Consider the following 14,892-nt stretch of genomic DNA (forward strand, 5'->3'; position numbering starts at 1 on the left):
AGCTCTGCCACCAACATGCTAAGTGACCTCCAACAGGGACATATGGTGTTTCCAGGGCTTCTGCTACTTCACTGTAGAACAGGCATGCAGGCCAGCTTCCCTCCAGGGCAGCATGCTTTCGGTTCTCACGCACATCAGCTCCATGACGTCGCCTCAGCTTTTCCTGACTGCCTGCTCCCTATGGACCCCAGGCTGGACACTGGGGGGCCAGGGGGTCCCTGCATCTAAGAGGGTCCTTGTGTCTCACTTGGGGGAGAAAGGTCTGGGAGCAGAGACACGAGAGACAGGGCAGGGAGGCTGAGGGTGGGGCGCGAACGAGACAGAGGCAGGGGAGAGTAGGTCCCGCCTGGGAGATCAGGAGGTGTGCGGGAAAAAGGTGTAGAAGGTTCTCAGTGAGCAATGGTCAGTCAGGATGAGTGGGAGCTCCAGACAGAGGGAGCTGCGTGAGCGGAGGCCGGGATGAGAAGTTCACTATGGCTGGTTCATGACATGGCAAGCAAGGAGAGGCTGCAGAGAACCACAGTCCTCTCAGGAGCCATGGGAAGGTCTTGAGTGGGGAATGACAGAGCCAGAGGGTCGGGTGGAGCAGTGGCTCTGGCTGCTACCAGAAGGTTGTGGGGCAGGGAGACCTGTGAGGCAGCTGCCGCATTAACTCAGGCAAAAAGACGGCAGCGCAGCCCTAGGCAGCATGGCGAGGCAGGGGCTCCCTGTGTCACGGGGCATCTGGGCTGCACAGCACCCCTGCCCGTGGCCCCCCATCCATTTGTTCATTGAGTGTCTTTGATCTTAGGAGGCAGTTGGACCTGGATGCAAATCTTGCCTTTGGTACTTCTTCACTATGGACAAGTCTCTTTGCTTTTCAGCCTCCATTTGCTCACCTGCAAAATGGGGTAGCTCCATGACACAGACTGTTCTCAGGATCTGATGACTGGTGTCAGAGTCTGGGCACTATGCTCAGCTATGATACGTATGACAGCTGTGCACAGTTCCAGTGATCCAGACTGGGCTCTGCACAGGGCGATGTCTTGTACATACGATCTCATTGTAATTCTCATAAACAATTCTATCATAAAATACGTGAATGTTTGCCCCAGGACTTGTGGCAGAGAAGGACGCCAGGGCTGGGCAAGCTACCTGTTGGCTTAGTGCCCTCTGGGTGGCAGCTCTCCCTGCCCTGCACCTGCAACTCTGGGAGACTGGAACGTTCTGCAGCTTAGGGGAAATTTACACCATGGATGTGAAGTCAGGCTGGGGATGCCCCTGGCGCCGGCTCAAGGCCAGGCCAGGAGAGGGGCGTGAAGCTGGCTTACCAGCCAAAAGAGTTGTTTATGGAGTGGGAGGCTCATAAAAAATAATGGGCTGGATTTATTGTTCCCGCCTCGAGGGCCATTCCGGACCGCACAGGGCCAGGACAGGCCTCCTCCAGTAGCACCATAAATCTCTCCAGTAAGCAAGGGAGCTGTTTATTCTCCCGTCCACCTGGTCTGCAGCAGGCAGGCGAGTGAGGAGAACCTGCAATGTTCTCCTGCCTGGTGCCACATGTCCTGCCTGGCGCCCTTGCCTGGCTGATCTTCTCCAAGGAGTGGCTCAAGGAGGCAGGTGCTGAGGCTGGGATGGGATTCGGGGGCATGGCCACGCCATCTCCCCTCTCCTTAAACAGGAAGTCCCTAGCCATGCTGCCCCAGCACCCAGTCAACAATGGAAAACCCTGGAACAGGACAGGGGATGTCTCTGGCCCTGCAGGAGCCGTGCTAGGGCCCCTCAGGTCAAGGCCTGGCTCATATCCTGTAGGAGTCCCGTCCCAGGAGCCAACAGGAACCTGACAGCTAGGCACACTGATAGGATCCTATCCGTATGTGGCTGAGGCGGCTCAGGAGGGCCCGTGGGTCTCTGTCCATTGGCTTTTGTTTCTTTTGAGTTTGCAAGCAGATGGTGCAGGATAAAAAGAACTGGCTGTGGCATCAGAATCCAGCCCCTGATCCTAAAGTCCTGCTCCACGATGCAGCTCAGGGAAGCTCAGTTTTCCCTCCCACGATGGGGACATTAGTACTCATCCAAAGCATGTCACAGTGCGGCTGTGAGCATTAGGCGACCCTGTATGGAAACCACAACAAAGCCGCAGGAGGGTGGAGCTGGGCCTGCTGAGGATACCTGAGCTGTGGAGGGTGGAGTTGGGCCTGCTGAGGACACCTGTGAGCTGAGACAGGTATGGGGGAAGGACAGTATCCAGTCAGCCTGCAGGCCACAGAGAAGCCAGAGTGGGAGAGGCAGAGTGGAAGACAGAGTCAAGAGGAGGCTCAAGGACCATCCAGGAGGAGGCTGGTGGGAGGGCCCAGGACTAGAGTCTGGGGTGGGAAAGAGGGCTCAGGGTAAGGGTTTCAGATATAAGCTGCCCCAGATGCTGCTGGGAGACTCACTAGGTCTCTGCTCTGGCTCAACCCCAGGAAACCTGTACCCTAAAACTCTCAAGTAACTCTCAAGGAGCCCCCAGCCAGTCCTGAGACGGCTGTGGACTTGAAGCAGGGGGCTCAGGCCCCAGAGGCAGGGTGGGCTTGGTCTCTGGCAGTGCTTCTGACAGTGGCTGACTCAGTGGGTATATGCTGTGCAGGTCCTCACCTCCAGCCACTTAGGGGTCTGAGTGCCAGCAGGAAAGAAACCTTTGTTTTTAAGCCCACCACACAGTAAGCATGTGCCATGGTCTGAATGATTGTGTCCTCTCCAAAATGATGCTGAAACTGAATCCCCATCGCGGCAGTCCTCACTAGACAGTGAACCTGCCAGAGTCTTGATCTTGGACTTCCCAGCCTCCAGAACTGTGAAAAGTAAATTTCTATCTTTATAAATTACCCAGTCTCAGCTCTTTTGTTATAGAAGCAGGAATGAAGTAGGATGCAATCCTTTCTGCTGACTGACGGAGTGGACAGGGGCGTGCCCTCCTGGGCTCCCACAGCCCCTGTCTGGCTTCTGTCACAGCCCTCCACGCACTGTCTGGTCGGGACCTGCCTCAGGCTGGACCCTTGTACAGCCTGTGAGTTCCGAAAGGACCAAAAGGACCTGTCCTGGCACAAAAATGGGGCTTCCAAGGACTGCCTGTGGGGGTGGAATGCAGGGGCCCGGGCACGTGGTCACTAAAGTGCAGTACAGATGGCAGAAGAGTCCTGAGGTCCCCAATTCCCTAGGCAGATCTGAAACTCCACGAGTGTCCCAAGCTCCTAACCCCAACGAAGCCTTGAATCCTGAGCTTTTCCTCACTCAAGCCAGTCAAGTCCCTGCAATTGATCACAGCCCCAGGCTGGGCCAGGCCTGAGCCAGCCAGTCAGGAGGAGGAAGGTGGGCAGTGGCCCTCTGCACAAGGCTTTCCCAGACCCCTTGAATCTGATGCTGAGCAAGGCGCTGGGCAGGGTTCGGCGTTGTCTGCCTCTTTCAAAGTAGAGACCGGTGGGCCCTGCCTTGAGCTCCACGTCTCCCAGACCTTCAGGGTTCTGCACTATGAAGAGAACAAGGCCCCACCTTGTCCAGAGCCACCGAAGCTAAAATATTCCGCACCTATGTGACGGGGATAACAAGCCTTGCTGAAGTGTAAACCCGGGACAGACAGAGGGCTCTGCCAAGAGTCAGCTCACCAAGCCTCTCACCGTCCCCTCACCCATCCTCCTGTCCCTTCCCCTCACCCATCCTGCTGTCCCTTCCCCTCACCCATCTGCCTGTCCCTTCCCCTCACCCATCCTGCTGTCACCTTCCCCCTGCAGACATCCTCCTGCTACCTTCCCCCTGCTATGCTGTCACCTCCTCTCTCAGCCATGCTCCTGCCAATTTCCCCTATCAGCCCTCTTCTGTCACCGTCCTTTCACATATCCCCACCACCTTCCTCCTTGGCCATCCTCCTGTCACCTCCCTCCTTGGCTACCCTCCTGTCACCTCCCTCCTTGGCCACCCTCCTGTCACCTCCCTTCTTGGCCACCATTCTGTCAGCTCCTTCCTCGGCCACCCTCCTGTCACCTCCCCCTCAGCTACCCTCCTGTCACCTCCTCCTCAGCCATCCTGCCCTCTCCCCTTGCTGTCCCCACATGGGTTTCAGACCCTGACGGCTTCCAGTGCTCTCTCTGGGCCTGCCCCCTGCTTCACCTGTACAACTGAGGCAAGTGCGATCTTCCTAAAATGGTCTCATTCTCTTTCTCCTCAGGGCCAACAGGGCACCCTTCACTCTCACAGCATAGTCCAAATTCCTGCTAGACAGGGTCCCGTCCCTCTGAGTTCCGCCAGCTTTGGGCCTGACTTCAGGCTCCCGGGCCCATTGTCTCCCACGGCTGGTGGGACTACGACTCCTCTGGTCAACCGGAATAAGCTGGAATCTTCGGTATCAGAGGACCCCTGGCCGTGGGGCGAGGACAGTCTGGCCTGAAGGAGGGACCCAGGCAGCGGGAGCAGCTGGACGACTGACAGGGCGAAGGGAGTTGAGAAGGGTGCTGGGGACGGGAGAGGCAGTGGCCCCGGGTCTCAGCTAGGTTGGAACTGAATCAAAAGCAACCACACAGAAAAAGTGTCAGGCACAGGCCAGAGGCTCAAGCACCCTCCAGTGAGGTCCACGGAGCAGACAAACAGACACCAGGACGGACATGGGCACCCATCCCACCAGGCGCTGTGGACCTGGGACAGCCACGGAATTGCCTGCAGTCAGATGGCACGGGATGGTGGATGGCATCTGAGGACTCTCTCTGCTCCAGACATCATTCCGGGAAAGTGAGGGAACAGGCCTGCGCCTCTCCCCAGGGTTTCTGGCTCCCTGTCTCCAGAGCCCTACTTGAAGTGGTGTTTTAAGGCCAGCTGCCTCCAATGCATTGCTGTCCACCAAGGTCCGGGCCCAGATGACCCTGCCAGCCCCTTGCCCTCTCTTTCTACCAGAAACTCCTGCTGCTACCCAATCCCCCGCCTTAATCCTCCCAACAGCATCCTGCCTGTGTCACTCTGGCCCCTCTGTCTGCTGACCACCCACCTTCTCTCCATCAGTTGGCCACCACCTCAGAAGCCACCTGCTCTTGCAGGCTTCTTTTTTTTTTTTTTTGAGATAGAGTTTTACTCTGTTATCCAGGCTCGGGCGCAACGGCACGATCTCAGCTCACTGCAACTTCTGCCGACCGGGTTCAAGTAATTCTCCTGCCTCAGCCTCCCAAGTAGCTGGGATTAGAGGAGTGTGCCACATGCCTGGCTAATTTTCATATTTTTTGTAGAGATGGGGTTTCTCCATGTTGGCCAGGCTGGTCTCAAACTCCTGACCTCAGGTGATCTGCCTACCTCGGCCTCCCAAAGTTCTGGGATTGTAGGCATGAGCCACCACGCCCGGCCTCTTGTGGGCTTCTCCAACCCCTTTCCATACCCAACTGGCTCCAGCCCTGAGCTCAGCTTCCTCTGCCTTGAACAGCCCGCTGGCCAAGCCCCTGGCCCTGTTCCTCATCCAGCACGCCCTGCCCAGGCACGTATAGATTTAGAGACCACAGGCTGACCAGCATATTGGGTAGGCAGGTCCCTCTTCTCCTTAGAACCCAATTTCCACACTTGAAAAAAGAAGGGGAAAGCCATGGGATGCTTGTGATTCCTTTAAACACTGGGAGAGAGCTGTGGGAGAGGGTCATAATTTGAACCCAGACCACCCGGGCTCTAGTCCTGCCACCACTGGACACAGCGTTTGCCTCTGTGAGCTTCTGACCCACATCTGCAACATAGGAGCGGCTAGCAGTCAGCTCACAGGATCGAGGAATTACAACGGATATTAGTACCCACCTGAGGGTTCAAGGGATTAAATGAAGCAGTATTAGGGTGACCCAATGTCTTGCTTTGTCTGGGACAGTCCCAGTTGATACCCACAGCCCTGGCATAATTAATAGTAGTATCTCTTTTCATTCTCACAAGTATACTGCTTTGGATATTATTCAATGATAACTAAATGCGAATTATTGACTGCGGTGGTCGTGATGTGGATTCACATGTCACAAACGGCGAGGAGCCACATTCACACACTGTACCCACGTCCCACTACTGGTTTGGATATTAAACTCTAGTGATGTAAGATGTCACCACTGGGGGAAATTGGGTGAAGGGTGTCTGAGACTGCTCTTCACTATTTTTGCAGTTTCTTATGAATCTATAATTATTTCAAAATAAAAAGTTCTAAAAATCCTATTGTTTTGGCTCTAGTTATTGTTAGGTATTTGCCCTTGCAAGCTTACAGATAAAACGAACGGTTCCCCCAAATGCTTCATGGATGGGTTTTATAAGCAAAATAACTAGGTTCAATTGAACCAGAGGTCATCCAGCAAATACGCGGAAATGAGTGACAATGGTTCCCACGAGGCTGGCAGCTGCTCTAAAGCTCACGTACTTTGTCAGCAAGCCCGAGCCCACGGGCTCTTACCTGGTCTGCGTATGGAAACACACGGCCGTGGTCTTCAGAGCAACACCCACGGCAACACAGTGGTCCGTGACAGTTAATAACAGCAGTGTCAAAAGAAAAGCGTTTACTTCTGGGCCAGAGGTCTGGGGACATTCCGTGTGGGGATAAACATTAGCAACCGTTTTCTGTCTGCGTAACTGAGCTCTTAACAAGAACCCTAAACTGTAGGAAAAAAGAGGCCAAGCCGACTCAGGCTGTTCCTGTGAAGGGAGAAGGGAAGTGCGTGCCACACTGCAGGAAATTTCTACCACGAGATGGCTTTTGAACTCTCGGTGCTTAAAGAGGCATACTCGGTGCCTGGAGCTGCAGGTGGTGCCAGCTGTGAAGGCATCTCTGCTGAACCTCAGGCCCTGCCTGAGTCTCACCATACCTGGGCCGACAACTGAGAGGGGTCCCAGAACCTTCCCCATTGCTGCTGCCTTCGCTATCAGGCAGGCAGGAGCCCAGGCTCTGGGGCCAGATTGGCAGACCTCCAATCCCCCAAAGCCACTGGCAATCTTGCAGTTCCCTAACCTCTCAGTGCCTCAGTTTCTTGATCTGGAAAATGGGGTACTGTAAGGATGCAATGAATGGAAATGCATGGAAAGTGCCTGGTAGCAGGACCTGGCACACGCAAGCATGCATTGGATGCGGCTCTTGCTATCATCATCATCATCGTCATGATCACATTATACACAAAGGGACTGATTCCGGACGCCGAGCTTTCCTACTGCTGGCCCCCACCTCTGACGCTGGCTGGGACCACCATCACTCTTGATGCCAAGTCTTGAGCTTTGTGAACAGTGGGCTCGAGTCCCACGAGGACTGCCTGTGGAGGGAGGGCAATGCGGTTTCCTACACGTATTTATACATGTGTTTAAACAAACTCCGAACTTTAACCGGAAGGTGAAACACACTTGGGTAAACTCATGCAGTCCTTGCGGGGAGAACCTCAGGCTGCCCCACGGCCTGTTCCACTGCATAAAACCCCAGCAGAGCAGCTGCACAGCAGCCTCTCTGTGCATGTGGCCTCGTTTCTCCCAAATGGGGGCCCTCATCGATAGAGGATCCCTATTGACCGGCCCCCTGCCCAGCCCAACCACAAGGTCTACCAGTCCACACTGACCACTATCTAACAGCACGACCCGAGGGCGCTGTGAGCTGAGTGCTGTTCCGATGTTCCTCAATGTCCACACTGAACTGTTCACCACCCTGCCTTGTTCCCAGCCCCATCCTGGCTCTGCCCATTCCCACCTTCCCCTCTTCCTTCCTCCCTCTGTCCTTTCCAAAGGCCCAAGTTGGCAGCGGGACTCAGAGACGTGGGGACCATAGTCCCTGCCCGCAGGGAGATCCCAAGCTGCAGGGACACAGGCACCATGAGGCAGAAAACCACTTTCTGGAGCTTGTTGCCAGCAACAGTAGGGGGCGGGGGACAGAGGTGGTCACTGGGGCACAGAAGAGGCAGAGCCCAACAGTTTTTCCTGAGGGCTTAGCTCAGAATGGGCTGTCCCGTGGGCAGCGCGCTCTCACTGGGGTCTGAGTGTGGAAGCCGTCAGTAGACAGGGCGGGGTGAGGGGCAGGGCCCTGGTGCTCCCTCTGTGTTGTGACTCCTGATGACCTGTGCCCAGCGGGGACACCACTCAGACCTCTGCAGGAAGGATGGGTGGCTGGGCACTCTGGAGGGCGGCCCTGAGGCTGAATAGGAACTGCCTTCTCAGGGCCTCAGTTCCCTCATCTGTCACAGATTACATGAGTAAGAGCCTGTGTTTATTGAAACTGTCTTTTCAATACCTTTTTAACCCTACGAAGCAGGTATTATGACTACCTCCATTTTACAGGTGAGGCACAAAGAAGTTAGGTGACTTGCTCAAGGTCACGAGATGGTCCGCGGAGGAGCTGGGGTTATATAGCCTAGGCCGCTGGGCCTGGAGCCCTGCTGTGAGCCTGTGCTGTTTCCTACAACGATGGAGACAATGTGACATTTCCTCTCACTCTTGTGCCTTCCACCAAGGCTGAGGCCAGCCCACAGGGGGCGTCTGATGAGGCTTCAGAGCAGAGCTCTGCAGGACAGTCTCCTGCACCGAGGGCCGGGGCATCTCAGACCCAAAGCTGCTGGCAGCCACTGCGGCCCAGTGTCAGTGCTAGACCCTCGGAATAGCAATATTTCACCAGGTGGAGGAGGAGACCGCGTCACAAATGTCTCTGCTGCTCAGATGAGAAAACCAAAGCCACAGAATCCTCAGAGCATTTCCCCTTAGCACATGACTGTACAGGAACTCTTAGGACCTCTACTTAGCATGTGATCCCCTTTCCACGCTGAAAGCTTCCCAGGGGACCATGCCTCGGCTCCTAGGGGCTAATAGAGTACCCGGCACATGAATGAATGAATGAATGAATGAGCAGGTAAATACAAGTGACCCGCGCTCATGTAGCTGGCAGGACTGAGGCCTTCCAGAGCCCTTTCTACTCCCAGCTCGATTCTGGTCAGATTGAAAGAAACAATTCTACACTGAGAGAAAAGGAGAAAGTTCCTCCAGGAGGCCACATTTTCCTGCAGCATCAATTCGTCAGAAGTTAGAGACAAGAAGAGCGGTGTGGGAGAGGGAGAGCCTGAAGACGCTGCCTTCTGGATACACCAGGCACAACGGTGGGACGGGGCAGCGGGCGGGCCCCTGGGGCTGTGGTCAGAGGAGGGGTTGTCAGTGCTTATCGGGCTAGGGCTGAGTGGGAGGTAGGGGGTGCTATCATGGGACCAGAGCCAGAGCTGGGAAGTGCTGAGCAGAGGGAAACTGGCCAGATCCCAACATGTCTGACTCCCTCCCGCCCAGTGTAGGCACAGAGGAGCAGCCTGTGTGTGCCCCCCAAATCAAGCCTATGTTCTAAAGACCTGAAGAAGCTCCCTGCATCAGTCACTAATCCTAGGACAGGTGCTGCCCTTGATTGACCAGAGCATTTTCCTGCGAATGGGGAAAATTTGAAAGCTAGGCCCATTTTACGGCTGAAAAGGCCCAAAGAGGCAAGAGTAACTGTGCAGAGGCCATGTGGAGAGCTGGAGCTGAGAACCCAATCCTCCCAAGCCTAGCCTGGGTCGCAGCCACTCCATGGGCCGGGGTGTGCTCTGGCACCTAGGAAGCGGGACCACTCAGAAGGGCTGAGCCCTGTGTTTCTCAGCCAGGAGTCCGGACTGACCTGGGCCAACTCCTCTCACGCATCTGGTTCCATCTAATCAAAACCAGCCTGTGTGCTTTTCTCCCTGCTCAGGGGTAGGCCCCAGAGAGCTGGACAGGGATGAGGAAGAGTCAGGTGATAGGAGGAATCTAATTTGCCAAATGGCTCTGGCTCTATCAGCCCTCCCAGGGGCTATGGGAATCAGAGGTTACTTGTGTGCAAAACAAGCTCAGGCTTAGCTCCTCTGACATGCTCTAATTTTGAGCTATAACAATCATTATTGCAGTTGACACTAATGGTGGGAAATTGTCACAACAGACTGAGGCTCAGAGAGGTAGACAACCTGCCCCGTCCCCAGGTCCCTGTCTCCCCCACGGGCATTCACGGGCAGCTGGCCACTGTGCTGTGTGCTTGCTCTGCCCTCTTCAGGATTTCCACACAGCCATGGAAACCCATTGGAATGCTGCAGCTTGTCACTGGAGAGGAATCTGATAAGTTATCTGTTGTTTTTCAGATTGATTTCATTGCCCAGATTAAAAAATCAGGAGAGGCCACACAAAAATCCTAAGGAGAAAAGGCACTTCCTTGACCAACAAGCTGGTTAACGCAGATTGAGACTGAGGCCCCCAAATCCATATTCTGGTTAAACCTGGATTCCTGGCTTCCTTAAAAATCAGGATCTGGCCACCTGGGGCATCTGGGTGGAGTGAGCCACGTGTGCCCAGGGTCCCACCCAACACCAGCCCCTGCACAATTTATGTGATGCCAGCCCCTGGAAGTATCGGCGTTCCCCCAGATGGCCTCCCCTCTCCCCTGAGCATCACTTCCTACCACTGCTCAACCAGCTTTCCCACAGCTACCTCTGCCCCAAATCCAAACTCCTGCCACGGCCCACCAGGCCCCATGTTGTCCAGCCCCCACCATCCCGCCTTGGGCTCCTCCCGCTTCGCGCACTCTGCTCCTTCATCCTACCCTTTGTTCTGCTTTTCCTGTGCCCATTCCCACCCCAGGGCCTTTGCACATGCCCAGCCTGGCACATTCCCACAGTCTTCCCATCTGGCTTTCTCATCAGCTCCAGCACCGTCTGCTGTACCACCCGCGTCTTTCCTCTCGTGCCGCATCACCTCCCGAGGAGCGAGCCCCATCGCTGGTGTGCCTGGCTCAAATCCTGGCTCTGCCTCTTCCCTAACTTCGCTGGGCTTTGGCTTCCTCAGCGTCACAACCCAGCCTCCCCGGGCAGTGGCAAAGGTGGAGGGAGCTGGTCTCTGGGCAGCGCTCAGGCCCGTGCCTGGCTCAGCACAGGCCGCTCCTGCCATCACTGCTCCCACATCATCCCCTCCCCAACCCCGGTCCTGTGGGGGACGCTAAGGTTTGTAACCTCCTCAGCGCAGCAGATGCTTACAGGCCAAACCTGTAACTAACAGGCTGTGGCTGCAGGTGTGACACGCCCACTGCACACCCTCCTTTCAACCAGGGGCCTCAGCTCCACTTGGAGCCCTGCTGGGGAGAAAGCCGGAACAGAGCACACACAGCCTGGCTGAAAAGGAGGCTCACGCCACCCTGGCCTGGGACTCTACAGCCTGCTCAGAGCAGTCACTCTGTGAACTCCCCTCCCCGGATGAAAGCAGAGGCCCCTCCCCGCACTTGCTCACTCTGTCCCTATAAATCTGCTTCTTTTTCAGTTGTTTCTTTTTTTTTTTTTTTTTTTTTTTGAGACGGAGTCTCGCTCTGTCACCCAGGCTGGAGTGCAGAGTGGCCGGATCTCAGCTCACTGCAAGCTCCGCCTCCCGGGTTCACACCATTCTCCTGCCTCAGCCTCCCGAGTAGCTGGGACTACAGGCGCCCGCCACCTCGCCCGGCTAGTTTTTTGTATTTTTCAGTAGAGACGGGGTTTCACCGTGTTAGCCAGGATGGTCTCAATCTCCTAACCTTGTGATCCGCCCGTCTCGGCCTCCCAAAGTGCTGGGATTACAGGCTTGAGCCACCGCGCCTGGCCTTAAATCTGCTTCTTATACAACCTGTTGGGCCCAGAGTCCTGGTTGATAGGGTTTTCCTCCATCGTGGGCAGCTTGGCCCCACAGCCCACAACTGGGAGGTCTTACAAGGCGCAAAACAAACTCCTGATGCCCGGGAGCCACCTGGGTGGAGTGTGGACAATGTGACAGCAGCAAGTGCCAGGAGCCATGGAGCTTGGGCTTTCTGTTCTTCTGGGGACACCACAGAGCCGTGATTAGCAGGCCCGTCCTGTCTTTGAGGCAATGAACACTAAGAATCCTAAGGAGCCTGTTTGAGTATTTCCGGTTTATCATCCTGTGAACTTTTTAAATGTTTTTGCTTTCACTTTCTCAGGAACTGTTTTCTAATGGAACTCTGGCCTGGGCTGGCAGAGTTGCACCTCACAGCCTCCTGCCTGCCCACGGGAGGCTGGAACCTCATCCCAGGGTCCTGCTCCATCTCCGAACTGCCGGGTAACACCACATCCCTATTGTGCGGGCAAGGAAGCTGGGGAGCAGTCAGTAGAGCTGCCCATCGGAGGGCTTCCAGCGTGGGAGGGGAGGAGCTGGATTCACACAGGGTCTGGCTGGCCTGGAGCCCAGTGCGTGCCCTTTAGTTCCCCATCTCTCAGCGTGAGCCCCTCTCTGAGCCTTCTGCAGGTGCTGTGTCCTAGAGAGGCGCGCCCTTCCCAGGAACGACCCCGAGGCCCGCCAGCCTCCAGCGCCTCCTCCTTGTTAAGGGTCAGCAACGGGGGCGTGCTCGAGCTGGGGCAGTCCTGGCCTTCTTCCTTGCATCTATTCCCTTGACAGCTCATGACAGCCAGGCCCTGGGAGCCTTGGCTCCTGCCTCTGCCCTCACAGCACGCTCTGCTTTGGCACACAGCCCTGCCGCAAGATGCCTGACCTTGCATTATCTTAAGCAAGAGACGTGCCTCAGGAAATGCCGTTCTCTGCCTGGAAGCCTCTCTCCTCCAAGCACATGTGTCCTGGCTTTCTGGCCAGCTCTGCCGCCACCTCATAGCCCCGCTGCCCTGAGCCCAAACTCCAGGATCTGACCACTGATGCCCTAACACCAAGTCCCTTCGCCTGCTGGGCTTGGCTGGCGGCCAGGCTCCACTTCAGCCTGGGTCTGCCACCTAGTGCTCCAGCTGGTGGGGTGTCTTCCTGGGGCCCTCTGCACCTCCCCAGGCTGGCCTGCTACCCTGCCTGGCCTCCAAACAGCAGGCTCCCGACCACAAGGACCCTCTCCTGGCGGAAAACCCAATGAACATGCAGCAGGGCGTCGCTGGTGCTGCCAGGCTCATGGAGACAGAGAAGTTGGCACACAGCCTGGGTAGCCTCAAGCCCCTTTTGGAGAAGGAGCCCATGGAGAATGGTGCCCCACTCTTCCCGGCCACAGACAGCCCCCAACCCAGAAAGGAAAACAGCTCCTCTGGTCACATGTGCCACTTGCGGCCCCACATATAAACACGAGAAACACCCGCAGCCCTAGTGTAGCAGGCAGAGGGAAGGAGCTGGAAGGAGGCCCATGCAGAACCAATACCAGACGTGCAAAACAGTCATTCAGACTACCAGCAAAATTCCCTGCCTTGACCTTGAGGGCCCCAGAATTGAGATGTGGAGAACGGGACTCTGGGGGCTGCCCATCCTGGGGGCGGGACACGCCTGGTCAGCACAGGCCGTACTCACCATTGGAGCGGTGGATGCAGGTGTGCTGGTTGTCACTAAGGAAGAAGCCACTGTGGCACTGACACTCGTAGCTGCCCATGGCGTTGACACAGATCTGCTGGCAGCCACCATTATTGTCCTGACACTCGTCCACATCTGTGAGAAGAGGAAGAGAATGGGAACAGAAATCACACCTAAGTTGGAAGCAGGACACGATGGGCTGGCGGGACAGGGATGCAGTGAATTTCCTCACATGGCTCTGAAGGGAGAGACTCCAGAGAGGGCCTCCCTGGTGCTGTATGATGGTGATACTGTACAGTGGCCTCCACGGCCCTGCACCATGGTGGTACTCTACAGTGGGCCTCCCCTGTGCTGTGCTATAGTGGTACAGTGGGACTCCGTGGTGATGCACCATGATGGTACTCTACAGTGGAACTCCGTCACACTGTGCTACAGCGGTACGGTGGCCTCCATCAGGGTGTACGAGGGCCTCCGTCGGGCTGTGCTGCAGCAGTACGGTGGCCTCCGTCGGGCTGTGCTACAGCGGTACGAGGGCCTCCGTCGGGCTGTGCTACAGCGGTACGAGGGCCTCCGTCGGGCTGTGCTGCAGCGGTACGGTGGCCTCCGTCGGGCTGTGCTGCAGCGGTACGGTGGCCTCCGTCGGGCTGTGCTGCAGTGGTACGGGGCCTCTGTCATGCTGTGATGCAGTGGTACACGGCGGGACTCCATGGTGATGCCGCACAGTGGTACTCCCGAGAGTGACTCACGGAAAGAGTTCAATGGCTACGATGCTAGCTCACTCCAACTCAACAGTGCTCTCTGAGTGCCCAGCACTGTTCTAAGCATCTTACCTGTATTAATTCCTTTAATTCTCACAGCAACCCTGTAAGTCAGATCCAGGTACCAGTCCATTTTATAGATGAGGAAACTTAGGTGCGGAGAGGGAAAGTCACTTGTCTAAAGTCCTACATATGGTAAGTGGCAGAGGCAGGATTCAAACCTGGTGGTCTGACCCTGAAATCTCAGCTTGCAGTGACGTCGCCAGACCTCCCCTCTCTAGGAAGACAGAGCAGCCTGCAGCAGCTGTCCCCAACACATGGAGCTTTGCCAACTGCACCCCACGAGCCCTTGTCTCTTGACCCTGCTCAGGTTTACCACCAGCAGCACAATATGGTAACAGGCTGGAGCACAGGGCAATACCCCAAGGCTCTGTGCCCTGCAACCGATTTCAAAAGCCCTGAGAATGAGGAGGTTTTTATTAAGAAAAGGCCCTGACCTCCGGCTGCCAAGACGGCTGCAGAAGGCTGCCAGGTGGTCTTTCCCACTCTTGGGGAGAGACAGACCTCAGGGCCGACACACATTTCTGACCAGAGGCCGCTGGCACAAAGGGCGCTATTGGCTGAAAAGAGTCTTTATGGAGTTCTGGTCTTGAACAGAACAGCATGTTTCAATTACCAGAGTCATAACCCCCTACTCTGTCAGTTTGTTTAATGAAAGAAGGGCTTCTTAAACCTTAATGTTCCATGTCTGTATTGTCATTTTAATAGGCAAATATATAAAACCACAAAGGCAGCACAAGCTACTGGCTGCTTCTAGCCAATCCCTGGCCCCCGACACACACACACACACACACAC

The 14,892-nt window shown here is 55.9% G+C and overlaps 1 protein-coding gene across 2 annotated transcripts in view; it reads right to left on the reverse strand.

The window, feature by feature from the left end:
- SCUBE1 (signal peptide, CUB domain and EGF like domain containing 1) overlaps positions 1–14,892 on the reverse strand; it is a 141,915-nt gene that overhangs the window by 74,022 nt on the left and 53,001 nt on the right. For both annotated transcript variants that reach the window (XM_023222223.2, XM_023222222.2), the window contains exon 4: positions 13,279–13,413. In XM_023222223.2, coding sequence (XP_023077991.1) covers positions 13,279–13,413 — 135 coding nt within the window. The remainder of the gene's footprint in view (positions 1–13,278; positions 13,414–14,892) is intronic.

The sequence above is a fragment of the Piliocolobus tephrosceles genome, chromosome 19, assembly GCF_002776525.5.
Source record: "Piliocolobus tephrosceles isolate RC106 chromosome 19, ASM277652v3, whole genome shotgun sequence".
NCBI lineage: Eukaryota > Metazoa > Chordata > Mammalia > Primates > Cercopithecidae > Piliocolobus > Piliocolobus tephrosceles.